We start from the raw sequence: 15025 nt of genomic DNA on the forward strand, positions 1-15025 counted from the left end.
GCAAATCCCCTGCTGAGCTCCCAGCTGACAGACAGCATCAACTTACCAGCCATATCAGTGAGCTGTCCTGGATGCAAGTTCTGCAGCCTCTGGGCAAGCCCCCTCAGCTGATGCCACGTGAAGCAGAAATAAGCTGCCTCCACCAAGCCATGCCCAAATCACAGATCTGTGGGTAAAATAAATGATTGTTATTGTTATAAAAAACAAAAACAAACAACAATTTTTTTTTTTTTTGAGACGGAATCTTGCTCTGTCGCCCAGGCTGGAGTGCAGTGGCCGGATCTCAGCTCACTGCAAGCTCCGCCTCCCGGGTTCACGCTATTCTCCTGCCTCAGCCTCCGGCGTAGCTGGGACTACAGGTGCCCGCCACCTCGCCCGGCTAGTTTTTTTGTATTTTTTAGTAGAGACGGGGTTTCACCATGTTAGCCAGGATGGTCTCGATCTCCTGACCTCGTGATCCACCCGTCTCGGCCTCCCAAAGTGCAGGGATTACAGGCTTGAGCCACTGCGCCCGGCACAATTTTTTTTAAGGTCCTACTATGTGCCAGGCCTTGTGCTGGGCTCTGGGGACACAGCAGTAAACAAGACACGGAAAGTCTCTGCCCTCAGGGGGCTTCCATTCTAGTGGAGGAAGCAGAGAAGAAAAGAATTGAAAATGAACAGTATTGTTGCAGATTGATAAGTGCTACACAGAAAATAAACAGGGTGACAGGGATAAACAGTAAATGGGATGAGGCATGGTGGCTCATGCTTGTAATCCCAGCACTTTGGGAGGCTGAGTCTGGAGATACCTTGAGGCCAGGAGTTTGAGATCAGCCTGAACAACATAATGAGACCCCATCTCTATTAAATAAAATTTCACAAAACCCAACAAAACAAAAAAAAAGCCCACAACAAAAAGTAAATGGATGGACATTATGGGCAGGGGGTGGGGAGGCATCAGAGAAGGCTCTGTGAGATGTGAGCTGAGACCTGAAGGAGAGTAAAAGGTGAGCTGGGAAGAGCTGGAAAGGGTTTTCTAGGCAGAGGGAGTAGCAGAAAAGGCCTGGCTGGGTGTGGTGGCTCACTCCTGTAACCCCAGCACTTTGGGAGGCTGAGGCAGGAGGACTGCTTGAGCCTAGGAGTTTGAGATGAGCCTAGGTAACACAGTGAGACCTCGTCTTTACAAAAAATACAAAAATTATCCAGGTGTGGTGGTGTGCATCTGTAGTACCAGCTACTCGGGACGCTGAGATGGGAGGATCACCGGAGCCTGGGAGGTTGAGGCTGCAGTGAGCCATGATCACACCACTGCACTCCTGCCTGGATGACAGAGTGAGACCCTGACTGCAAGAAACAACAGCAGCAACAACAACAACAACAACAAAGGCCTGGAGGAGGGGAAATTTCTGGGACCCTGGGGAATTCAGGGTTTCAGCCTAAAGAAGCTCTGAGCAGGAGGGTAGGAGGGGGTCAGAAATTCAGTCCTGGGGAGAGCCCGAGACCAGGTCCTGGGCTGGGGGTTGGAGGGGCAGAGCCAGCTCCTCTGAACGCCACCCTTGCCTCCTGTTGCTTGGTACCACAGCAAACAGAGCCGCTGGCAGGCCTGCCCTTGCTGCCTTAGCTCTCCTCTGGCGGGCAGCAGATGTCAAATGCTCAGCAGCTGAGGCTTCGCCAGCCTCCTCCCCTGGAATAGTTCAGGGGTAAGTCAGAAAATGACCAGCAGCCTTAAAACCTGGCTTTTTCTCGTGCATACCTTACAAGGGTATATTTGGCTGCCCTGGGTGTTAAATCTTCCACCCCCTTGCATTAGACAGAGAAATATAAATATACAGCCACAGGCGGCACACTCAGACGCGAGGATGAATGAACATTCATCAACCCCCAGTCACACACAAGCACACAATCAGAGTTACATGTGGGATCATACGCATGCCCACCACACACAGTCACAACAGCCAGTCCCACAAAGACACTCCACCATGGCCCGATCACCACACACATTCACCCTGAGATCACACAATCACACATCCACAGGCTCATACACAGACATGTACCCCACAATCACCGCAGAGTCACACAGGGGCACACAAGCCCACACACATTCAAGACCACAGCATGCTTCCCCCACCGGCCTCCCAGGCACCCCAGCCCCTGGGGCTTGTTGTGGTGCCGGCATTCTTCTGCGATTGAGTCAAAGACCTCCACAGACAGGGTGGCTAAGTGGAAAAAGGAATCCGAAGGAAGAACGCCTGAAGCCCAGGTCTGGGAAGGGGCCCAGCAGCTTCTCTCTTGGGGAGAAAGACGTCAGTGCTGGTTTGACCCTGACACTAGAGGGCTGAGGACGTGGGGGGAGGTATGTCTTGAAGTTGACAGAAGTGGGCTGAGTGGGGTGACAGGTGGAGCAGGGGAGAGACCCCAGGAAGCCTCAAAGGGTGGGGCAGAAAGGGGGGTTAAATATGGACTCAATGTGATAGGCGTAAACTCCTCCGCAGTATTCCCTAACCCCAGCCACCCAGCCCGTCCCCAGGCTCCAGGCTGTCCCCAGATGCGCGGGGTGCGGCCGTGAACCCTCCTCCCCGGCCGCGCCCTGCCCCGCCCTTCACGACAGCTGCGGGGGACAGCCCGGAGTGCCCTGAGGGTGGCTGCGGTCCTTCCCCTCCTGGGTGGGGACCAGAGGGCGCTGAGCGGCGACGGACACCCCCAAACACTCGCGGGAGAGGGGTGCTGGATTCCTTTGAGCAGCCCGCCCAACCCTGCCCCCACCCTCCCAGGCTGGACAGTGGAGGTGCTCCTTGGGGCTTCAGACCCTTCTTCCTCCCCCTGCAACGGGACCCCACGAAAGGAAGGGTGGGGAGAAGGTTCGGGAAGACCAGGGGGCTGGGAGGTTTGGAAAGGCCGCTCCAGGCCCCCGTTCCCACTCCCGCCTCAGGCTGGTCCGGGAGGGGCAGACTCTCCCCGCCCCCAGGTCCGCGCGGCCGCTCCCTCCTCCCCCCACGGCAGGAGCCCCGGCCAAGTGGGCGCGCCCGGCCCGGGGCCGGCCGGGATCCGGTGTCGGCTGCAGCTGGCAGTGCGGCGAGCGCGGGCGCCGGAGCGAGGGGCCCGCGGGCCCGGCTATTAATAACGCGGCCGCCAGCCTGGGGTCGCGCAGCCATGGCCAGCCCGGAGTCCCGGCGCGGCGGGGACGGCGCCGCCCAGGCCGCGAGGTAGGACCGTGCCGGGCCCGCGTCGCCGCCCCCGTGGGGAGGGAGTGCTGTTGGACGGGTTCCCTTTCCCCCGACCGCGAGCGTCTTTCGCCTGCCTAGGGGTAGTGGTCCAGCCGGGGTGGGGCACTGGAGCCGCCTCGTGAGGGCACATGGGGAGTCGGGGTCCTGGCACCTCCGGTTTGTCTGTGGCTTTTTATAATACCACTCCCCCTCCCGGGGCTGCATGAGAATTAACCCTTCCGGGCGAGTGGGCATCCACCGCCCAAGTGCCATTTGGCCAATAGCAGCCAAAGACACTTCTCGCTTGCCTTCATTCCTCCCTGCAAATGTCAGCTGGACACGGAGGCCTCCCCTGCTGAACTGGCGGTGTGGAAGCCACTTGGTGCAAGGCTGGGCATTTGCCAGCTTGAAGTTAAGAGTCTGTCAGGACTTGTTCTCTCCGGTCTGGCCTGGGATAGATGGGGGAAGGGTCCAGGGGCCCTCCCCACTATCCCTGCTGGCAGGGCACCGCTGATGAGTGGGGAAAGGGACCTGTGGCTGAGGGGTTTGGGGTGAGAGTCGAGTATTTCTGTCCCAGGTCATACTGTGGCTCTGGGACTTCCCAGTGTACCAAGAGGTGAGGGTGCAAATACACACCTCCCGACACCCCTTCACTGTCACACAGGGGCAAAAAGCTGAGCGGTCTCACACACACACACTCACCCATACTGCTGTCCACACCTACAGCTACACAGTCAGACACATGGATTCTTGCCTGCACAGTGTCACATGCACTCCCAGCTGCATCCCTGAACAGGGTTGGAGAGCTCTGCGGTCCTCTGGGGACAGGGACAGAGTGGCAGAGGCAGGCTGCCCAGGGCCCAAGGAAGCCGAGGTCAGGGGCCCCAGCTAAGCTGGCTTCCTCTCCTCTGAGCCTCCTGTCATCTGCTTCTTTCCCTCCTCTCTCTGTTTAAAAGAGGCGGCTGTGTGAGGGCAGCACCCAGCAGAGGCCTGGCACCATGGGTGGGGTGGCGGAAGCAACACGACGTGTGCTAGCAGCACAGCTTGGAGGTCAGGAGGCCTGGGTTCTACTTTCAGCTTTGCCATTCGACCTTGGGCAGATTTCCTCCTTGGAGTTCATCTGGTTTCTCTGCCTGTCTGCTGTTACAGAGCCCCACCCTAGGATATAGAGCAGAATGGGAACTCTGCTTGTCCTTAGGAAACTCACTGTCAGGGAGACAGACACATGCACTTCTGTAACTGGAGCAATAAGTGTGAAGATGTGCTGCATACAGAGTATCCTGAGAACACAGATGGGGTTATCTGGGAGATACTTTATGGAAGACATTAAGTTTGAGCAGGGCTTGAAGGATGAGTACAAATTTGTTAGGTAGATAGAAGTATATTGTAGGCTGGGCACAGTGGTTCACACCTGTAATCCCAGCACTTTGGGAGGCCAAGGTGGGCAGATCACCTGAGATCAAGAGTTCAAGACCAGCCCGGCCAACATAGTGAAACCCCGGTTCTACTAAAAATACAAAAAATTAGCCAGGCATGGTGGCATGTGCCTGTAATCCCAGCTACTTGGGAAGCTGAGGCAGGAGAATTGCTTGAACCCAGGAGGCAGAGGATATATCGTGACTGCTGCGTGCCAGGCTCTATTATATGTGCTGTATTTATCTCTTTTGAACCTCACGCCTATCCTAGGAGGGTGATAAATACCGCAGGCCTCCTCCAGCCTCCACCACTTACAACAGTTGTGGAACCTTGTATGAGTTATTTACTCTGTGCATTGGCTTCCTCATCTATTACATGGGAATAATAGATGAAGATTCTTTTTTTCTTTTTTCTTTTGAGATAGTCTTGCTCTTGTTGCTCAGGCTGGAGGGCAATGGCACAATCTCAGTTCACTGCAACCTCTGCCTCCCGGGTTCAAGCGATCCTCCTGCTTCAGCCTCCCGAGTAGCTGGGATTACAGGCACGCGCCACCATGCCCAGCTAATTTTTTTGTATTTTTAGTAGAGACGGAGTTTCACCATGTTGGCCAGGCTGGTCTCAAACTCCTGACCTCAGGTGATCCACCTGCCTCAGACTCCCAAAGTGCTGGGATTACAGGCGTGAACCACCACTCCCAGCCAATAGTTGATGAGGATTCTGTAAATGAGTGTTCATGTAAAATGCCTAGAATGATCTTGAACACAGTGAAGTCATTCCAAGGTGGGCGGCTTGGCAAGAGAATGATGAAAGGGCCGTCTGCTGGGAAAGCAGGGACTATTGAATATCAGAGTGGGTTTGGCTGACTGAACAGGTGCATCCTTCCTGGCCCTGGCTCTAGGAGCTCTGCCTTCCCAGGTAGTACAGGGTTGTTCTCTCTTTATCTGGTTTTTGAGAAGCTGCATTTCTCAGCTGGACACTATGGGCTAAGAGTAGGAAGTGTAAAAAGTTAATGCATGCTCTGGGATGTCAAGCATTGGGTGGGTTGCAGGAATAATGTGAGAGGCGGCTAACAAAGGTATGTTTGGGGCCAGGCACGGTGGCTCATGCCTGTAATCCCAGCACTTTGGGAGGCTGAGGCGGGCGGATCACAAGGTCAGTAGTTTGAGACCAGCCTGGCCAAGATAGTGAAACCCTGTCTCTACTAAAAATACAAAAAATTAGCCAGGCATGGTGGTGGGCGCCTGTAATCCCAGCTACTCGGGAGGCTGAGGCAGAGAATTTCTTGAACCCGGGAGGCGGAGGTTGCAGTGAGCCGAGATTGTGCCACTGCACTCCAGCCTGGGCAACAGAGCGAGACTGTCTCAAAAAAAGAAAAAAAATACGGTATGTTTGGGCCACATCTTTAAGGACCTTGAAACCATGCCTAGCAGTTTGGGTATTTATTGGTGAAGTGGAGCAATAGTTAACTCTGTGTTGTAGCAAGTTAACTGTGGTGGTGTAGAGAATAGATTGGGGTGAGGAGAGGAGGAAGTCCTTTTAGAAGACCAGGACAGAAGTGCCAGTGAGACATAATGACGTGGAGTAGGGCCCTGATAGTGGGATGCAGAAGAGGGGGATGGAGGCCGGGCGCGGTGGCTCAAACCTGTAATCCCAGCACTTTGGGAGGCTGAGACGGGTGGATCACGAGGTCAGGAGATCAAGACCATCCTGGCTAACACGGTGAAACCCCGTCTCCACTAAAAAATACAAAAAACTAGCTGGGCGAGGTGGTGGGTGCCTGTAGTCCCAGCTACTCGGGAGGCTGAGGCAGGAGAATCACTTGAACCCAGGAGGCAGAGGTTGCAGTGAGCTGAGATCACGCCACTGCACTCTAGCCTGGGTGACAGAGTGAGACTCCATCTCAAAAAGAAAAAGAAAAGAAAGGTCACTTCTCAGTGAACTGGCTATACAGGGGAGGGAAAGAGCTGTCTGAAGATTTCTTGCCTGTGGCCGGATGTGGTGGCTCATGCCTATAATCCCGGGACTTTGGGAGGTCTAGGTGGGAGGATTGCTTGAGCTCAGGAGTTTGAGACCAGCCTGAGCAACATAGTGAGACTTCATCTCTACAAAAAGTTAAAAAATTAGCGGGTGTGGTGCTACATGCCTGTAGTCCTAGCTACCCAGGTGGCTGAGACAGGAGGATGGCTTGAGCCAGGGAGGTTGAGGCTGCAGTGAGCTATGATCATGCCACTGTACTCACGCCTGGGCGACAGAGGGAGACTCCATCTCAAAAAAAAAAACCAAAAAACAAAAAACAGAGACAGGAAAGACCAAAGCCATTTGCATTTGTGCGGCAAAGCAGCAAGAGAGCACTCCTCATTGGCAACTGACTGAGCTGGCAGGCAATAGGCAGCTGGGTCAAAGAGCTCAGATGTCGGAATAATAGAATCTGACTTCAAGAGCCTTTGACAGGCTAGAAGGGTGGGCCAGTTCTAACAAGATGAACTTTTACAGAAACAAGAAATGTTGCTTACAAGCACTTGGTATGAAAAACTTTTTTTTTTTTTTTTTTGAGACATAGTCTCCCTCTTTCGCCCAGGCTGGAGTGCAGTGGTGCGATCTCGGCTCACTGCAAGCTCCTCCGCCTCCTGGGTTCACACCATTCTTCTGCCTCAGCTTCCCCAGTAGCTGGGACTACAGGCGCCTGCCACCGTGGCCAGCTAATTTTTGGGGTTTTTTTTTGTATTTTTAGTAGAGACAGGGTTTCACCGTGTTAGCCAGGCTGGTCTCGATTTCCTGACCTCGTGATCCACCTGCCTCAGCCTCCCAAAGTGCTGGGATTACCAGCGTGAACCACTGTGCCCGGCCTGCTTTTTTTTTTTTTTTGAGATGGAGTCCTGGCCTGTCGCCCAGGCTGTGGTGTGATCGCGGCTCGCTGCAACCTCTAACTCCCATGTTCAAGCCATTCTTGTGCCTCAGCCTCCCGAGTAGCTGAGATTACAGGCATGCACCACCATGCCCTGCTAAGTTTTATATTTTTAGTAGAGACAGGGTTTCACCATGTTCACCAGGCTGGTCTCAAACTCCCGAGCTCAGGTGATCCACCTGTCTTGGCCTCCCAAAGTGCTGGGATAACAGGTGTGAGCCACCTCACCTGGCCCTGGAGCACTGCTTTTGATACCCATCCCAATTTCTAGCTCTTGGGGAACTTAAGAATAAAGGTAAATTAAAAAAAAAAAATCCTCAAGAGAGTGACGGTCTGAAAGGTGTCACTTGTGTCACAAGGATATGACATAAATGAAGAGGGAGCTGGAAACCTGGACATGTTTGGAATAACAAAGATAAGCTGTTTTTTTTTTGTTGTTTTTTTTTGAGACGGAGTCTCGCTCTGTCACTCAGGCTGGAGTGCAGTGGCCGGATCTCAGCTCACTGCAAGCTCTGCCTCCTGGGTTCACGCCATTCTCCTGCCTCAGCCTCCCGAGTGGCTGGGACTATAGGCGCCCACCACCTCGCCCAGCTAGTTTTTTTGTATTTTTTAGTAGAGACGGGGTTTCACCGTGTTAGCCAGGATGGTCTCGATCTCCTGACCTCGTGATCCGCCCATCTCGGCCTCCCAAAGTGCTGGGATTACAGGCTTGAGCCACTGCGCCCGGCCTTTTTTTTTTTAAGACAGGGTCGCCGGGCGCGGTGGCTCAAGCCTGTAATCCCAGCACTTTGGGAGGCCGAGACGAGCGGATCACGAGGTCAGGAGATCGAGACTATCCTGGCTAACACGGTGAAACCCCCTCTCTACTAAAAATACAAAAACTAGCCGGGCGAGGTGGCGGGCGCCTGTAGTCCCAGCTACTCGGGAGGCTGAGGCAGGAGAATGGCGTAAACCCGGGAGGCGGAGCTTGCAGTGAGCTGAGATCCGGCCACTGCAGTCCAGTCCGGGTGACAGAGCGACACTCCGCCTCAAAAAAAAAAAAAAAAAAAAGACAGGGTCTCTGGGCCGGGCGCGGTGGCTCAAGCCTGTAATCCCAGCACTTTGGGAGGCCGAGACGGGCGGATCACGAGGTCAGGAGATTGAGACCATCCTGGCTAACACGGTGAAACCCCATCTCTACTAAAAAAATACAAAAATCTAGCCGGGCGAGGTGGCGGGCGCCTGTAGTCCCAGCTACTGCAGAGGCTGAGGCAGGAGAATGGCGTAAACCCGGAAGGCGGAGCTTGCAGTGAGCTGAGATCCGGCCACTGCACTCCAGCCCAGGCGACAGAGTGAGACTCTGTCTCAAAAAAAAAAAAAAAAAAAAAGACAGGGTCTCTGTTGCCTAGGCTGGAGTGCAGAGGGGTGCAATCACGGCTTACCACGGCCTCAACCTCCCAAGCTCAGGTGATTCTCCCACCACAGCCTCCCGAGTATCTGGGAGTACAGGTGTGCGCCATCATGCCCGGCTAATTTTTTGTAATTTTTTGTAGAGATGGGGTTTCGCCATGTTTTTTGCCCACGCTGGCCTCAAACTCCTGGACTCAAGAGGTCTTGGTCTCCCAAAGTGCTGGGATTACAGACATGAGCCACTGCACTTGACCATGGTTATTTTTTATTTTATTTGTTTATTTTTTGAGATGGAGTCTTGATCTGTCACCCAGGCTGGAGTGCAGTGGTGCGATCTCGGCTCACTGCAAGCTCGGCCTCCCAGGTTCACGCCATTCTCCTGCCTTAGTCTCCGGAGTAGCTGGGACTACAGGCGCCTGCCACTATGCCTGGCTAATTTTTTGTATTTTTTAGTAGAGACGGGGGTTTCACTGTGTTAGCCAGGATGGTCTCGATCTCCTGACCTCGTGATCCACCCACCTAGGCCTCCCAGAGTGCTGGGATTACAGTTGTGAGCCACCGCGCCTGGCCTTTTTTTTTTTTTTTTGAGATGGAGTTTCGCTCTTGTTGCTCAGGCTGGAGTGCAATGGTGTGATCTCATGTCACTGCAACCTCCGCCGCTCAGGTTCAAGAGATTCTCTTGCCTCAGCCTCCCGAATATCTGAGATTACAGGCATGCATCACCATGCCTGGCTAATTTTGTATTTTTAGTAGAGATGGGATTTCTCCATGTTGGTCAGGCTGGTCTTGAACTCCCAACCTCAGGTAATCCACCTGCTTTGGCCTCCCAGAGTGCTGAGATTACAGGTGTGAGCCACCGCACCTGGCTGACCATGGTTATCTTTAAGTGTTTAGATAACTTACATGGAAAAGAAGGTTGAAATATCTGATCCTAGAAGGAAGTATCAGGTAAATCCAGCGGCTAAAAGTTACAAGGAAGGACTGGGTGTAGTGGCTCAATGCCTGTAATCCCAACACTTTGGGAGGCTGAAGAGGGCGGATCACTTGAGGTCAGGAGTTTGAGACCAGCCTGGCCAACATGGTAAAACCCCATCTCTACTAAAAATACAAAAATTAGCTGAGTGTGGTGGCATATGTCTGTAGTCCCAGCTACTTGGGAGGCGGAGGCTGAAATGGCACCACTGTACTCCAGCCTGGGTGGCAGAGCAAGACTCCATCTGAAAGAAAAAAAAAGTTAAAAGGAAGGTTTTAATCTCAACATTATAATTTTATTAGAACTGGGTTGGGTGCGGTGGCTCACGCCTATAATCCTAGCACTTTGGGAGGCCAAAGAGGGCAGATCACGAGGCCAGGAGTTTGAGACCAGCCTGACTAACATGGTGAAACCCCATCTGCACTAAAAATACAAAAATTAACCGGGCATGGTGGTGTGCACCTGTAATCCCAGCTACTCAGGAGGCTGAGGCAGGAGAATCACTTGAACCTGGGAGGCAGAAGTTGCAGTGAGCCAAGATCGCACCACTGCACTCCAGCCTGGAGACAGAGCAAGACTCCATCCCCCACCAAAAAAAAAAAAAAAAAATGGCGTGGTGGTGCTACTTGGGAGGCGGAGGCAAGAGAATTGTATGAACCAGGGTACAGAGGTTGCAGTGAGCCGAGACTGCACCACTGCCCTCCAGCCTTGGCAACAGAGTGGGACTCCATCTCAAAGAAAAAAAAAATTATAATAATTGTGGAACAAACAGTGGTGCCTCAGGTATCTCGAGTCCTTGGAGCTGCATAAGCAGAGACCATATGGTGATGTCACTGGGAGGCTGGCAGGGGATCTACACAGTGGTTGGGTGTGTGAAGGGGTGGATTGACAGAGTGGAGGGAGCAGACGAGTGGCTGCTGACATCTAAGAACCTGGGGTAGTCTAGGCCCGTGGCTGCTGGCTCCAGGATTGCACCATCCTGGGATTGTGGCTGCCTTTTCACTTTCAATCATTTCTTTTGCAGGAAAACAAGAGCAGAAGCCAATTCTCCTCTTCCAGAGAACTCTGAATCCCTAAATGAGGCAGAAGCCTTGAACCCAGAAGTTACTCTATCTTCAGAGGGGTACTTAAACCTCGAAGACATTCTCTACCTGGAGGACACAGGGGACTTTGATGAGACACTCTATGTGCAAGAGACTGAGAAGCCAGAGGAGGCCCTGTATATTGAAGAGGCCATGCAGCCAGATGAGGCTCTGCATGGGGAGGAGCCTGGGAATCCAGAGGAGACAGTGAGTGTGGAGGAAACCATGGAGCCAGATTGGATGCAGTTTGTGGAGGGGCCCGTGGAGCCAGGAAAGCCCACAAACCCAGAGCAGGTTGTTTATGAGGGAGAGACAGTCACAAAGGTGGAGAAATCTAACCCTGAGGAGAGCCTCAGAGCCGAGCCGAGCCCCAGCATAGAGGAGAACCTGAGCATAGAGGACCTGGAATTGCTAGAAGGGCGTTTCCAGCAGTGTGTCCAAGCTGTGGCCCAGCTGGAAGAGGAGAGGGATCAGCTCATCCATGAGCTTGTATTGCTCCGGGAACCAGCCCTGCAGGAGGTACAGCAGGTCCATCAGGACATCCTGGCTGCCTACAAGCTCCATGCCCAAGCAGAGCTGGAGAGAGATGGCCTAAGGGAGGAGATCCGGCTGGTCAAGCAGAAGCTTTTCAAGGTGACAAAGGAATGTGTGGCCTACCAATACCAGCTGGAGTGCCGCCAGCAGGACGTGGCTCAGTTTGCTGATTTCCGGGAAGTGCTGACTACGAGGGCAACCCAACTCTCAGAGGAACTGGCCCAGCTCCGGGATGCCTATCAGAAGCAGAAGGAGCAGTTGCGGCAACAACTAGAAGCCCCTCCAAGCCAGAGCGGCTTTCTCCAGGAAAGCCGGCGACTCTCTACCCAGTTTGAAAATCTCATGGCAGAGAGCCGCCAGGGCCTGGAGGAGGAGTATGAGCCTCAGCTCCTGCGGCTCCTAGAGAGGAAAGAAGCTGGGACCAAAGCTCTGCAGAAAACCCAGGCTGAGATCCAGGAGATGAAGGAGGCTCTGAGACCCTTGCAAGCAGAGGCCCGGCAGCTCCAACTGCAAAACAGGAACCTGGAGGACCAGATCGCACTTGTGAGGCAAAAACGAGATGAAGAGGTTCAGCAGTACAGGGTAGGCCCATTGGCCCTTTCTTTTTTTTTTTTTTTTTTGAGGCGGAGTCTTGCTCTGTCGCCCAGGCTGGAGTGCAGTGGCCGGATCTCAGCTCACTGCAAGCTCCGCCTCCCGGGTTCCCGCCATTCTCCTGCCTCAGCCTCCCAAGTAGCTGGGACTACAGGCGCCCGCCATCTCGCCCGGCTAGTTTTTTTTTTGTATTTTTAATAGAGACGGGGTTTCACTGTGTTCGCCAGGATGGTCTCGATCTCCTGACCTTGTGATCCGCCCGTCTCGGCCTCCCAAAGTGCTGGGATTACAGGCTTGAGCCACCGCGCCCGGCCAGGGTAGGCCCATTGGACATGAAAGGAACTGACGTCTTTTAACCTGGGGAAAGAGCGGCCAGAGTCCAAGGTCTTTGGGGCTGAAGGATAGTGTCACATGTAGGAGCAAAAATTTGTTCTTTGGGGCCATGCAATTCTTTTCTCCATTCTTCATTCATTCAGGCCCATGCTAGGGACTAAAAGGTTATCTGCACTCTGGTTTTTTTTTTTTTTTTTTTTTTTTGAGACAGAGTCTCAGTCTTGCTCTGTCTCCTAGGCTGGAGTGCAGTGGCGCGATCTCAGCTGACTACAAGTTCTGCCTCCTGGGTTCATGCCATTCTCCTGCCTCAGCCTCCTAAGTAGCTGGGACTACAGGCGCCCGCCACCACGCCCGGCTATTTTTTTGTATTTTTAGTAGAGACGGGGTTTCACCGTGTTAGCCAGATGGTCTCGATCTCCTGACCTCGTGATCCACCCGCCTCAGCCTCCCAAAGTGCTGGGATTACAGGCGTGAGCCACCGCGCCCGGCCAGCACTCTATGTTTTTATTTTGTTTGTTTGTTTTTTGAGACGGAGTCTCCCTCTGTCGCCCAGGCTGGAGTGCAGTAGTCGGATCTCAGCTCACTGCAAGCTCCGCCTCCCAGGTTTACGCCATTCTCCTGCCTCAGCCTCCCGAGTAGCTGGGACTACAGGCGCCCGCTACCTCGGCCGGCTAGTTTTTTTTTTTTTTGTATATTTTAGTAGAGACGGGGTTTCACCGGGTTAGCCAGGATGGTCTCGATCTCCTGACCTTGTGATCCGCCCTTCTCAGCCTCCCAAAGTGCTGAGATTACAGGCTTGAGCCACCGCGCCCGGCCACTCTGTGTTTTTTTGTGACAGGGTCTTGCTGTCACTTAGGCTGATGCAGTGGCATGATCACAGCTCACTGCAGCCTCGACCTCTCAGGTTCAAGCGATCCTCCCACCTCACCCTCTTGAGTAGCTGGGACTACAATCGTGCACCACCATGCCCAGCTAATTTTTTCTATTTTGAGACAGGTGCAGTCTTGTGGGCTCACTGCTGCCTCAACCTCCTGGGCTCAAGCGATCTTCCTGCCTTAGCGCCCCCAAGCAGCTGGGACTACAAGTGTGTGCCACCACACCTGGCTAATTTTTTGTAGAGACAGGGTTTCACCATGTGCCCCAGGCTGGGTTTGAACTCCTGAGCTCAAGCTATCTGCCTGCCTTGGCCTCCCAAAGAGCTAGGATTATAGGTGTGAGCCACTGCGGCCGGCCAATTTTTGTATTTTTTATAGACAGGGTTTTGCTATGTTGCCCAGGCTGGTCTTGAAATTATGGGCTCAAGTACTTTTAATGGCAAAAGCTGCAATTAATTTTGCACCAACCTTAATATAATCCTCTAATCTTCATTTTCCTTTTATGTGCATTTGTCCCCATCTCTCTTGCATTCAAGTTATTTCTGATTAAGTGTGAGCCAGTTCTAATCCCTTTTTAGAACAGAGTGGGCTATAAATACTAAGTGAATAAACAATTACGTAGTCCCTCCTAGACTGTGGACTTTCAGAAGGTAGGGAATACATTTTACTTGTCGTTCTATTACTCTCTGCTACTCAAGGCTCAGAGCACATGTGTGGTGCTCCAAGCAGTGTTTTAATCTTTTGTGTGGTGCTCTAAGCAGTGTTTTAATCTTTTGAAATACTGATTCCTTTGGATAAACTTAAAAATCTATGTCCTCCCACAGATTTTGATATGCCCTTAAAGGAACAAGTTTCCCTGTTGAAATGGCTGCATTCACTTCACTGAAGATTTTGTCAAGCTTTCTGTAGTTTGTATTATGAAAACACTCTGGCCGGGAGCACATGCCTGTAATCCCAGCACTTTGGTTGGGAGGCTGAGGTGGGTGGATCACAAGGTCAGTAGTTTGAGACAAGCATAGCCAATATGGTGAAACTACATCGCTACTAAAAATACAAAAATTAGGGGGGCGTGGCGGCATGTGCCTGTAGTCCCAGCTACTTGGGAGGCTGAGGCAGGAGAATCGCTTGAACCCGGGAGACGGAGGTTGCAGTGAGTTGAGATTGCGCCACTGCATTCCAGCCTGGGTGACAAAGTGAGACTCTGTCTCAAAAAAAAAAAAGAAAAAAGAAAACACTGTGGTTTTTGGGGTCATAATACTGAATGTTTTTTATTTTATTCATTTATTTATTTTTGAGATGGAGGCTTGCTCTTTCACCTAGGCTGGAGCGCACTGGAGCAATCTCAGCTTACTGCAAACTCCACCTTCCGGGTTCAAGTAATTCTCTTGTTTTTCTTTTTATTTTTTTATTTTTTTGAGACGGAGTCTCGCTCTGTCACCCAGGCTGGAGTGCTGTGGCCGGATCTCAGCTCACTGCAAGCTCCGCCTCCCAGGTTTATGCCATTCTCCTGTCTCAGCCTCCCGGGTAGCTGGGACTACAGGCGCCGCCACATCGCCCAGCTAGTTTTTTGTAGTTTTTAGTACAGACGGGGTTTCACCGTGTTAGCCAGGATGGTCTCGATCTCCTGACCTCGTGATCCGCCCGTCTCGGCCTCCCAAAGTGCTGGGATTACAGGCTTGAGCCACCGTGCCCGGCCAATTCTCTTGTTTCAGCCTCCTGAGTTGCTGGGACTACAGGTGCCT

At 52.7% G+C, this 15025-nt stretch overlaps 1 protein-coding gene across 6 annotated transcripts in view; it reads left to right on the forward strand.

The window, feature by feature from the left end:
• The window catches only part of SYNC (syncoilin, intermediate filament protein), a 51871-nt gene that overhangs the window by 22533 nt on the left and 14313 nt on the right, over positions 1–15025 (forward strand). For 3 of the 6 annotated variants that reach the window (XM_033227263.1, XM_033227264.1, XM_033227260.1), the window contains exon 3: positions 10893–12066. In XM_033227263.1, the coding sequence (XP_033083154.1) occupies positions 10893–12066 (1174 nt within the window). Of the gene's footprint in view, positions 1–2993; positions 3186–10892; positions 12067–15025 lie in introns of those variants that run through there. The other 3 variants (XM_033227262.1, XM_033227265.1, XM_033227266.1) reach the window with 3 other exon arrangements.

The sequence above is a fragment of the Trachypithecus francoisi genome, unplaced genomic scaffold, assembly GCF_009764315.1.
Source record: "Trachypithecus francoisi isolate TF-2019V2 unplaced genomic scaffold, Tfra_2.0 Lachesis_group12, whole genome shotgun sequence".
In the NCBI taxonomy this organism is placed as follows: domain Eukaryota; kingdom Metazoa; phylum Chordata; class Mammalia; order Primates; family Cercopithecidae; genus Trachypithecus; species Trachypithecus francoisi.